Source organism: Quercus lobata, chromosome 7 (genome assembly GCF_001633185.2).
Source record: "Quercus lobata isolate SW786 chromosome 7, ValleyOak3.0 Primary Assembly, whole genome shotgun sequence".
Lineage (NCBI taxonomy): Eukaryota > Viridiplantae > Streptophyta > Magnoliopsida > Fagales > Fagaceae > Quercus > Quercus lobata.
Window position 1 is genome coordinate 9,356,538 of NC_044910.1, and position 11,862 is coordinate 9,368,399.

Sequence of the window (11,862 nt, forward strand, 5' to 3'; positions counted from 1 at the left end):
GAGCTACTGTATTTTCTGGAAGAGTACCAGCACTTCACAGCAGCTCAAAAGAAAATAAAGACTTATAGCAGAGTCCGTTTTTGTCAAGCGTGTATCTTTTACAGCAACGTCTGTATTGTGTTTAGCTGCTAAGCCTACTAGGCTCTTTCGTGAGCTGTTCACTTTTTCGTCTGCTTGTCTGTCACTAGATCGGTTTTTGTATACTTAGCTTTCTATCTTTTAACTTAAAAAAAAAAAAAAAAAAAAAAAAAAAAAAAAAAAAAAAGCCTAAAATTTAGGAATTTTATTTTGGCCTGAAATTTTAAAAAAAATATAGGAATTTAAAATTGAGTGCTTATACTCAGTTGACCAGATTCTTTAAACCTTTCTAGGACTTAATAAAGTGTGAGTGAGGGTGTCTTGTGACCAAAAAAATAAAATATAAATTGATTAAATCCTGGCAAGAAAAACACTTACATTAGATTATTTATTTTACACTCCATTTCAATAAAATATTATTTCTTTATCAATTTTTATTACTCTCCCAAATAATTTCTCCCACCCTCTGTGTATATGAGTAAAGAAGTAATAATGTAATCCCAAATTAAAAACTAAACATTCAATAGTGAAATTTGGGATTAAGGACTAAGGACTAAAAGCTAAAGTAATGCTCATGACATTTTTGTCACCAGCACAAAAATGAAACAAATATCATGTTTGCTAAGCATATATTCGTGTCCATGACATTGCCATGTCAAAACAAATATAATAACATCTTTGTTTTAAACAGAAGCTTCATATGCTAACAATTCTTCAGCAGCTTTCCAATGACAACATAAAACACTCACCACAAAAGGGTCTTTTTTTATAATTTACATCATTTATGTCAAACCTGTAACCAAAATTATTCCTGAGCTTGAGGTTGAAATGCCTGTCTAAATCCCTAGGGCAGGAGTAACATATTAGCAAACTTAACTACCAAATCATTCAACAAGGAAAAAAATGTTACAATCAAGACTCAAGAGAGTACATCAATTTATCAATGACTTAACCATTGAAACAGAGGCAGAAAAATAGTGATTCAATCACTTGTAATGTTTTAAGTGTGCACATTATCCTTGCACAGACCAGAAACAATCAAATTTATAACTTAATGCTTTTAAAAAGAGCTAAAAGATTAATGGCATTGAAAAATCATAGATTTGAGTCAAAAATTTGACTTTGACTTCTGCTTATACAAAAGTAAAGAGTATTCAATCATACCAAGTTCTCTCTATCACTAGCCCACTTATCAACAATCTCACTAAACCCAGCCATCTTATATCATACAAAATCATATATTTCAATAATTCCATGATTTCCAGCATATTCTAACTAATTGAAGCAGTTGAAACATATTTTATAAAATGGCATAAGATCAATCAACTATGGCTGCAAAGAATATAAAGCCTTCTATATGATATCGTGAGATATAAAATCAGCCTTATTTATTGCTTACCACCAATAAATCAACTTTCTGCACGCAGAAATTAAGCCCCTATTTTTTTGGTGGGGACTGAAAGCAAAGAGATTAAGCTCATCAAATTTTTCATGAGGGCAATCAGATGCGATAAGATTATGTTGGCTAAGCATGTATGCAGCACCATGACATTGCCATCTTTGAGGATGTGAACAATGTTATTGACACAAATATCATTTGGCATAATAGCCATAATCTCCTTTAAAAAAAATTCTTAATAAATTAGTACCTCTGATGTTCGTGTCATAAAGAATAAGAGGGAAGAAAGAAACAACATAATAAGAGCTCGGATTCAAATTGCATATTTGATACCAAAATACTTGACATTGAACTTCACAAAAATAGCCACCTTGCTAGAAACCTCAACAGACTAATCTTCGTATTCAGATGACACATTTACCCCATCAAGTAGAACCAAACTCTCTATGGAATTGGCTGCGTAACCAGCCCATCTAATATTTGATTCCATTATAAGACTGTTCTGAAGTAGATTCTCAGGGTCAATTGATATCAGCCCCATGAAATTCTTAATTAGCAATTCACCATAGTCTGTGCAGCCATGGAAATGATGAAACCAATCGATTGGTACACATTTTCTGGTCCAAGACTCTGCCACGCCATACTCCTTCATCACCCATAAGTGGCACATGATGCCCCCAGTAGCTAGATAGTTAGAGATAATAATATAAGCCAGCAATCCCTTGAACACGGTAAGATATGATTGGTATACATTTAAGAAATCCAGAGGCAGCATTATCTTATGGAATCTCTCATCATTAATGTCAAAGGACAAAATGAAACGGCAGTGTTTGTTAGTTAGTATCAAGTGCAGTGCTCCGTTAAAAAATATACATGGTGAATTCTGATAAAGATATCCAATGTTGGGGTCGGACAACTCTGCTGACACTACCTTTCTCCACGAATCCGTACTCAATGTGTAAACCTCAGCCTCAGTTGGTGGATCTGGCTCTCCAAGAGACCCTGGGAAACTTACAAGTTTAAGAATCTTGAAATCATTCATTTGAGAATGATAAGCAAGTCCAAGGGTGGCACTATCAAAAGGGTCAGTCAAAAGAGCAGGAGCAAGCATCTTAAACTTTCTAATGCTTGGGTTCCACAAATATATCATATGATCACCATTGTTTTCGTCAAACCTATCGAGGCAGAAGATGCCATTACAGAAGCAATTCATGAAGGCATCACAAAAGGGAAAGGGGGTTATAAACCTGGAAATCTCAGTCACTGTGCGGTCCCTATTGTAAACAAGTGTACGCAAATCTTCGTGAAAAGAATAGCCCTCTGTTACAGATGTATATAGCAGATAACCATTGTGACTATTTTTATTGGATAATGATTTGGCTTCGTTGAGCTTGAAGTGTGTGGCAATGAAAATGGGGTTTGTGATTGTAGAGTACCATGATTTAGAAACGCACCTGAATCGGATTAAGGATTTCACTGGTAGCCGAGTCAGTATGTCGAATACGATGTCGTCGTCCAGAACACGCTCGGTCAACAATCTTAGCTTTTCCGTAGGTCGAGACATCGGTGGCACTTTTGGACCTTTGGTATAGGTTTGCGGCTGCAAGAAGGTGAAGTAAAAGAGGAGCCAAGTTAACAGACTATTTTCAGCGTGTTTGGTTGAAAATGAAAATGCTTCCTTTTTAGTTTTCACATGTTTGGAAATGGAAAGACTGAGGGAAGAGAAAAAGAAAAGAATATAAATATATAATATATTTAATTTAGATATATATATTTTTTTCCTTGAATACTCCAAATAAAAATTGAAATTTTAAAAGTCATCAGTGGTGACCTCCAAAAATTGAAGCATTTTTACTTGTCTTTCTCCTCATTTCTACCCATTTAGGGTTGATGAGAAAAGTGAGCCCTAGTGGGTAATTACTCCCTCTATTTTCTCATTATATATATATATATACAAAATCGTCCACCACCCATACCCACAGATCAACCGCCACAGCCCACAACCACTGACTACCCCCACAAAATCAACCACTAACCACCAATATCAGCCACTGCTACCAAAAAAAGAAAAAGAAAAAAAGAAAAACCTCAAACAAACATCAACCACCATAACCCGATCTGAGACCATCCCAAATCTCACACCCACAACCCGATCAACCCACCACCTTCAACCAAAATCAGCCAACCACCATTAGAAACACTGCCACAACCACCGAGAGAGAGAGAGAGAGAGAGAGAGAGAGAGAGAGAGAGAGAGAGAGAGAGAGAGAGGCAAGATAGGCGGGTGGCAGCTCAAGGCGAGATCGGCAGCACGACAGCGACTTGAAGTCGGTGAAGTAGAGTGAGTACGAGAGAGGAAGAGAGTGAGATAAAAAAAAATGAAAGTGAGAAAGAAATAGGGAGCAATGAGAGAGATGGAGACCAGAGAGGAGAGAGAGAGAGAGCTGTGTTGCAGATAGAGAGTGAGACATGTTTGGTCCAAAGAGAAAAGCAAATAAAATAAGCAAAAGTAATTTTGGCATTACTGTCCATATCGTCTCATATTTGAGACAGTACTGTAGCAGTGTGCCAAAATATTTAGGATTTGAAATACCTAATAAGGATTGATTTTTGGTGTTTGGTGTGCCAAATGCCAAATATATTGTAACAGTGTGCCAAAATATTTAGGATTTGAAATACCTAATAAGGATTGATTTTTGTGTTTGGTGTGCCAAATGCCAAATATTTGGCATTTGGCACATTTGGCATTTGGCACACTTGATGGTAGTGCTCTTATAATAATGCCAACCAAAAAAGGGAAATTGTCATGTCAATACAACTTTTTTTTTTCCTCTCCATTTTCAAACAAAAATTAATTTTTTTTTTTATTGTTTGAGGTGTCACCAATCACTTAAAACAATCTAAACATTCATTTATTTGATAATTTGAAGTTTATAAATCACATTTATTATCGTATTAGTAAAAAATTTATAGCATGTTTAGTATTTTACAAAAAATAAAATAAAGAAAAGGATGAAAATTGGTGTAACTACTAGGGCCAAAATGGGCAAATGCCCTTTTTTCGGAAATTAAACATCTTTGTGCCCTCATTCTGAAACTAAATAGGGAAATGCCCCTTTTTTGTAACTCGATAATCCTGAAATCGAGTTATATGAAATACTCGATACTCCTATAATCGAGTTATGTACAGGTTTTTCCCGCACTGCTGCCATTTCTTTTTTTTGAATCTCTACGTAACTCGATTATTTAAAAATCGAGTTATTTATACTGTTATAAACCTTGATTTCGTACTGTCTTTGTGTCAGGTGGAGTGTTTCAATGTAACTCGATTCATATAATATCGAGTTATAAAGTATACTTGATATCCGTAGAGTCGAGTTATTCTCTTATAATTTCTGCACACCTTCTCCTCCCACTCAGTGTGCCTTGCTCTCTGCTCAACTGAGGACGCTTTCTGCTGAACTGAGTTGGAACTCCTCCACGGATCAACAGCGGCTTTCTTCAAACTCAATTGAAATTTGTATCACCTCAGGTAAAAAATTCACATCACAATTTTAGGGCAATGTTATTTTCATTTGATATTGTATTAAATTTTGATTTTTTGGGTTGAATGAATGTGAGGAAAGTACATTGGTGTGATTTTGGTTATTTGTTGTAGTAAACGTTGGTGAGAAGAGAATGAAATAATTTCTGTACTATAGCAACATTTTGTATTGCACATAATCATCATTGGTCAGACATTTACAACAACATTTAGTGTTGAAGACAATGTGTAGACATTACCAACAATGTCTATTGTTTATGGTCAAATGTTGGTGTTAGTGTTAGTATTTCATTTTTAGCATGCAATAGTACACAATTTTATGAATGTCTTTGCTGTGTACCATTCTATGTAGGATTACATTATTTAGCAACAGTTGATACACACTGGTAACTTGATCATTTGGTGTTATTGTATTCAGTGTCAATGTCTGGTTCTGGCAACCCACAACTCTATAGGCCTCATGATGTGTTCACTGCTATGGGTCGTTGTTGGGTATTGGAAGATGAGTTCAGCTATCCAATAAATCCGAATTTGCGAAATAGTGTTTACGTTCACAATACCATGAGACAGGAGTGGGCTTGGTTATTTCGTGAACAACAAATGTTTTATGATGAGTTGGTTGGTTTGAAGTTGCCAGTGCCTCGGCGACTCGCATCACAAATGCCCAGAGACAGCATCGACGAACTTCGTAAAGCATTGAACCGCATAAGAGAAGAAAATAATCGAATGAAGATACGTCTTAATCGATATCGGACCCAAGTCGAGATTCGAGAGTCAGTGCAGGAAGGGTGGTACGAGCATGCACAGTTCATGCAATCACTTCTTGCTGATCCCATTTATCAGTCAGACGTGGAGATGTCAGATGAAGAGTAATCATGTCGTGTCGTGGTGTAATTAGATTTTGTTGGAGAACTATTTTGCTTAACTAGGTGTTATATGTATGGTTGCATTTGTACTATGTAAACCTTATTATTGATTATGAGAAGCATGCACGTTATTCGTAATGTAGATTATTCTCACATAAGTCATAAAAGTCAAATATTCTCACACATGATGTTTTTCAATAAGCACGTACGACATAACACAGAAAACATAAAATAACTTACACTAACATTATTAACTTAACCATAGACATAACACACACAGTGGCATTCATTCTGATAGGTAGTCCTCGTAGTTGAGGACATTGTTACGTTCTGCCGGAGTGAGTTGCCTGTTTGTTGCAACGGCTTGCTCCTCCGCCAATTGTAGCATATGATACCTGGACCTACGAAGTATCATAAGATTGTTCTATTTTTTTATTTTCGTCACTGCACGCTTATATTGGTGCATGTTTTGTCGTGGCAGTGTGAGCGAGCTACGCTCGACAAGAGGCGCTCTGATTTGCAGGAGATCATTGTGCAGAGCGTTGGACTCGTTCACGCGAAAGTCCCACTCCTGTTGCAATCCGGCATAGTATTCCCTCTCGTCAGAATCTCTTTGCGTTGTATAGTTATTTGGAAAACAAGGTAGCATCCAATTACGCATTGACATTGGAAAATGTGAGTTTAGATCGGTATGTGTAGAAGTTTTGCAAGGGTAGATGTATGTAAATGGGACTTCGGTATGTGTAGATGTTTTGCAAGGGTAGATGTAAATGGGACTTTATATAGGGGTTTTGCAAGGGCAAGTATTCAGGTGGATGTGACTATAAGTATTCACGTGAATAAAGATGATATGAGTTGACAGTATATTGTTCAGTGGTGTCTGTTGGTGCATGTGATTTGTTGAGGTAGCTGTTTCATATGGGTATAGCTTGTGCTACAGTAGCGGGCTGGTGATGTGTACTGCAAAAGAGGTTGTGTATTTATTCACGTGAAGACTATTCAACATTGATGTGCTTCATCTGACATGATTTGACGAGACAAAGTTCAGCCCATGTTAAATGTATCATAAACTTCTCAAGGATGCTATAGGTACATCCTTTAAAAATGCTGCATTGCAAAAGGATGCATAGCTGTGTATTGACGTGCGTGTAGGTGATATGACTGGATAGGGTTCAACAGTGCAAAGCTATTGAGCAGCACTACGAACATCAATGTAGCAATAGGACCAATAACACTCGAAATTGATGCACAAAATTTTATGCGTTGCTATGTGTATTGACGTGAGTGTGGATGGGTACTTCTGGTCAGGGTTCAACAATACTGAGCTATCCACCGTAGCTACAGTCATTGCTCCCTATGGTGGAATTTGGCAAGTGTGATTGAAGAAAGCTGATAACAACATTAGGTTTTGTAATGGTTGGCAGGATTTCGCTGAATACCATTCTATCTGTTATGGTTATTTTTTAGTCTTCAGATATGAAGGAAATTCAAGCTTCCATATTGTTATATTTTATAAGACTGCCATTGAGATTCAATATCCACGTAGGAAGAATTGTAAATTGGAAGATCATCAGGTAAAAATATCAAAAACTTAGATGAAGATGATACAAACATTTCTTCCTTAATGTACAAACCCATAAAACATGAAGTCAGAGAAAAGTTTGTTCTTAAAAAATTACCGATTATGTCCAGAGGAAGAGAGAGAGAGCAATCCAAGCAGGCAAAAAATTGAAGCCTAAAAATCCTTCTTTCATGGGTATCTCGTGGGCACATAATATGGTGAGCCTTTATACATAATGTGATTATGATGTTCTCTTAAATATGGCTTGGAAACATATATGGGAAGCAAGTATATTATTGGGAAGCAATTTGTCACACATCAATGTCTTGTGCTATTACCCTCCATCAAAACATATTAAGCAATGAGATTCGGGGAAGGCTGGGTTGCATTTTCGAAAGACAATAATTTAGAAAAAAGGAGATGTCACTGCCAATGAGGTGATGAAAGGACTCCTGTTGTGATTAGTGTCTCAATATTTCACTTGGTTGACCATCAGAGTTTGGACAAGGATAACTTGTTTAAAATTTAAACTAGTGATGTTTATGCTTATATTTAATTAGGGACTTTGATCACTACTATGGTTTATTTCTGATGGATGTGGTTTTAAGACTTTTCTCTGACCAGTTTGGTATGTCTTGTTCAAAACTATTCATAATTCCTGTGCTTCATCTGACATGACTTGTTGAGACAATACTGAGCTGTGTTCAATGTATCATGAACTTTTCAGCCATGCTCTGCATCCTTGAAAACGGTGCATTGCAAAAGAAGGCATATCTGTGTATTGACTGGACAGGGTTGAACAGTGCGAAGCTATTAAGCAGCACATGTAGCACTACGAACAACATCTGTGTACCAATGGTGGACAGCTCACACCCAAAATTGATGCATAGCCAATTCAGGGATGCTCTGCCTCTTCGAAAACGGTGCATTGCAAAGGGTTGCACATATGTGTATTCACGTGAGTGGGGATGGGTACGTGTGGTCAGGGTTCAATAGTTTCGAGATGTTGAGTTCACATGCAGAACTACATCAATCAAGTGTAGCAATGATGGACAGCTTACCCCCAAATATTTGCTTGCACTTTTGAAGGGTCCTCTGCATCCTTGAAAATAGTGCATTGCAAAATGTTGCATATCTGTTTATTCACGTGAGCATGGATGATATGACTGGACAGGGTTCAATAGTGTCGAGTTGTTGAGCAGCACATGCAGAACTGCGAACATGACTTCGCCGAACAGTGCCGAGCTGTGTTAGCCTTTTCCAACCTCACTTGCCAAATGCTAGTATTACGAGCAGTGAGTGTAGCAACAATAGAGAGTTTTATCCCCTTGTTTCCGTACAAACTTTTCAGGGAGTCTTTGCAGGTAGAAAATGTAGTTACATTTTCTCAACGTCAATGTAAAATTACATGAAGAAAACTATGCTTCCAAGTTTTACATCAATGGCTTCCGATCATCACAATTGCAATATTAGGGAGCTTCCAAGCAATGCTACAACAAACCAATAACTTGAATGAAACATTTGAAAGGCTGATCAGGCTTTTAGGCCTTTACCCTATTTTTAAGCAAACCAAATATCGTTGTGAGAGTGTTGGGTGAGCCATATGGATTTTCAGTGAGTGAGTGGTTAGTCTGGTTTGGACGAGTCTTTATGTAATGTATCTATATAAAGTAGGACACTATTACAACTAAGATACACAGATACGTGCATATTATATCGTGACTCAAACAACTCATATAAAAGAATTATTCGTATTATTGAATCATATGCGCGGTTGGTCTATGTGGTTTGGATCAGTCTGTATGTATTGAATCTATTAAATTTTCCTACAAGTAATGTGCAATAAATATAATTTGGAGGCATTTCACTTCCTAAAGTTTTCCCTACATTACAAAGCAAAGGACATTGTCCAACCAAAGCACATCACTTGAATGTAGCAACAAAGAACACGTATGAAAAAAATGAGAAAGTGATTTCACATAAACTTAGCCAAAAGTAATAAACAGTTAATCTTTAGAGTTGCAAAAGTTGAACATACATAATCATCATTTGTCACACATTAACAATAACATCATGTATTGCATATAATGTGTATACATTAACAACAACGTCTAATGTTCGTAGGTAGAAATTTTTGGAAATCATCATTGCTTGAATCTGAGAAGTCTGAAATATCTGTTTCATCATCTAACGCAGTAATTTCATTAATAGACTTCATGGCTCGCTCTTGCGCCTTCCCCTTTAGATGCTTCCTAGCTTTTTGGATTGCGTGAAAACGATCTAGTCGCCTTTGCATTTGATTGTTCTCTTGTTCAAGACGAGCAAGTATGTTGGCAGGTTCATCTCTAGGTAACTCGGCAGAGCGTGCCTTAGGAACTTGTAACCCGTGCCATCGACAATACACCTCTAACTCACACCTCTTCTCGTATAGGGTTGACCATGGTGGTTCTGCTATAGTGAACTCTATTGCGGTGGTATCTGTACTTAGTTTTGTAGGTTTGCCCATGATGTGTCCGACGCTTCCAAGACTCTCATACGTGTATATTGGCATATTAACGAAATCTCTCTTCTTTCCAACCCATTTTTCTCCATAGTGGTCTGTGTATGTATGTAGTTGTTGATCTGTTGGAACTTGTGATGATGCATTTGTTGAAGTAGGTCCAAACTTGTTTCGCATTGTACGATTTGATGTTGAGGCATTGCGACTCATAGCTTAATCAATCTACGAAGTTAGCGGGGTAGAAAGTTAACATTATATCACTGGTGCATTTATAACCTCATTTCACGGTCCAGGCACTACATTTTCACTTATTAGGGCCTGTCATGTCAAACCCTTCGGGAAAAATGCTATATGAACAGGATTTTAAATGTTCCTAATGTCACATCAAAGGTGGGCAGTAGTTGCAACAGTAGATGTAAATGAGACATCTGTGCATCCAATTTCACAATTCTGTATTCACGTGAGTGTGGGTGTGAAACAGTGTCGACCTGGGTATCCATATCGTGTAGAGCACCGAACATGACTTGACTAAGCAACAGCGTCTGTTGGCGCATGTGCTGCGATTGAAGGAGTTTGATATGACTACAGTTGGTGCTACAGAAGCAGGTTGGTGACGTGTGTTTAGAGTTGGAACTTGGTCACCTTCAAACTTCGCTATATTAATTGTGTTTTGTCTTTCACCAGCAAGTTTGCAATATTAATTTTTTAATTATGTTTGGTCTTTCACAAAATAAATTATGAAGATCACAGTGTTTTCTGTGATTTGGTCATTTTGAATGTCTGTAAACATCATGGTGTGTAAATATGACGGTGTTCATTATCTTTGGTCATTAAACATTTACAGGTTAAAAGCATCACTTTGGTGTCAGAACCATCACTCTTACAAATTACGTAGCGCCATAGGCTGAAACACTGAAATTTCTCTTGTAATCGTAGCCAATTGATGTGAGACTGCATTTGAGGGAATACCTACTTACTCGACTATTCGATCAAATATCGTGGTCAAAGACTTGTCGGTTTGAAGCGAGGCCCAATTTGGTCTGAATACCACATCTGTTATACCGTAGATGTTGGTGGTGGCTTGAGCTCCTGGTTATATCTGTTTAATTGTGGACTTTACCTTTACAACATCTTAAACATCAGGGTGTTTATTATCGTTGGTCATTTTCAAGGATGGTAGTCAAAACGCTCTTCCCAGAATTCGTGACTGTTGGTTAGAAGAGATTGCACATAGGTAAAACCATGTTCAACCCTGAAACTAAGCTCTCAAACAAACGCGTGCCATAATAATTTACAGGTTGAAAGCACCATTTTGCTCTTAGAACTTTGATGTTAGTGGCTTGAGGTCACTGTTATATCTGTTTAATCGTGTTTGGTCCTTCACAACATACTTAAACTTCACGATGTTTATTATCTTCAGCTCACTGTTATCTAATATATTATGTAAGGGGCCATCACTTCAGGTTTGGATTCCTCATATTTGATTAAAAAAAATCCGTTAGACCTAATGCTAGAGTGAATGAGGTCATGCGAAGTGTCGCTTTTATCTTTTTCGACGAGTCTGCACTGCAAGGTTTCATCAATAAATTATCTAATGAAAATATGATGCATGAGGAATAGTCCAGGCGAGTATCAAATTCAGAATAATATAATTGCTGATTTAAGATCGACAAAAATATCCAATTAGTGGAAAATACATGTAAGCTCAGCAAAACCTCCAATAAAAATAGTTGCCTGAAGTCAAGATATAGCTTCAGCCATTGTTCCAAGGAAAATCTCCTAGGTGGTTCATCGTTAATATCAAAACCTGTAAACGAATTGTGCTTTCACAAAACCTTCGATTTGTATTAATAATTACTATAATCTAAAAACACGTGAGCGTCGTACAGAATTATGAAATAAATGTTATTTACA

General features: G+C 37.0%; 2 protein-coding genes across 2 annotated transcripts; one reads left to right on the plus strand and one right to left on the minus strand.

Annotated features, from left to right (window-relative positions):
• Positions 1-1,669: 1,669 nt before the first annotated feature.
• On the minus strand, positions 1,670-3,098 carry LOC115953972 (F-box/kelch-repeat protein At3g06240-like). Its single transcript, XM_031071810.1, has one exon. It carries the CDS (start codon positions 3,039-3,041, stop codon positions 1,869-1,871), a length of 1,173 nt encoding a protein of 390 aa, XP_030927670.1. The 5' UTR covers positions 3,042-3,098; the 3' UTR covers positions 1,670-1,868.
• Positions 3,099-4,826: 1,728 nt separating this feature from the next.
• LOC115953938 lies at positions 4,827-5,926 on the plus strand. The gene is made up of 2 exons (XM_031071770.1): positions 4,827-5,009; positions 5,440-5,926. The coding sequence occupies exon 2, from the start codon at positions 5,445-5,447 to the stop codon at positions 5,892-5,894; it is 450 nt and encodes a 149-aa protein (XP_030927630.1). The 5' UTR covers positions 4,827-5,009; positions 5,440-5,444; the 3' UTR covers positions 5,895-5,926.
• Positions 5,927-11,862: the final 5,936 nt, after the last annotated feature.

Bases quoted from the DNA above. Each gene is read 5' to 3' on its own strand.
- LOC115953938 (XM_031071770.1), top strand. From the start codon at position 5,445: ATGTCTGGTTCTGGCAACCCACAACTCTATAGGCCTCATGATGTGTTC.
- LOC115953972 (XM_031071810.1), bottom strand. From the start codon at position 3,041: ATGTCTCGACCTACGGAAAAGCTAAGATTGTTGACCGAGCGTGTTCTG.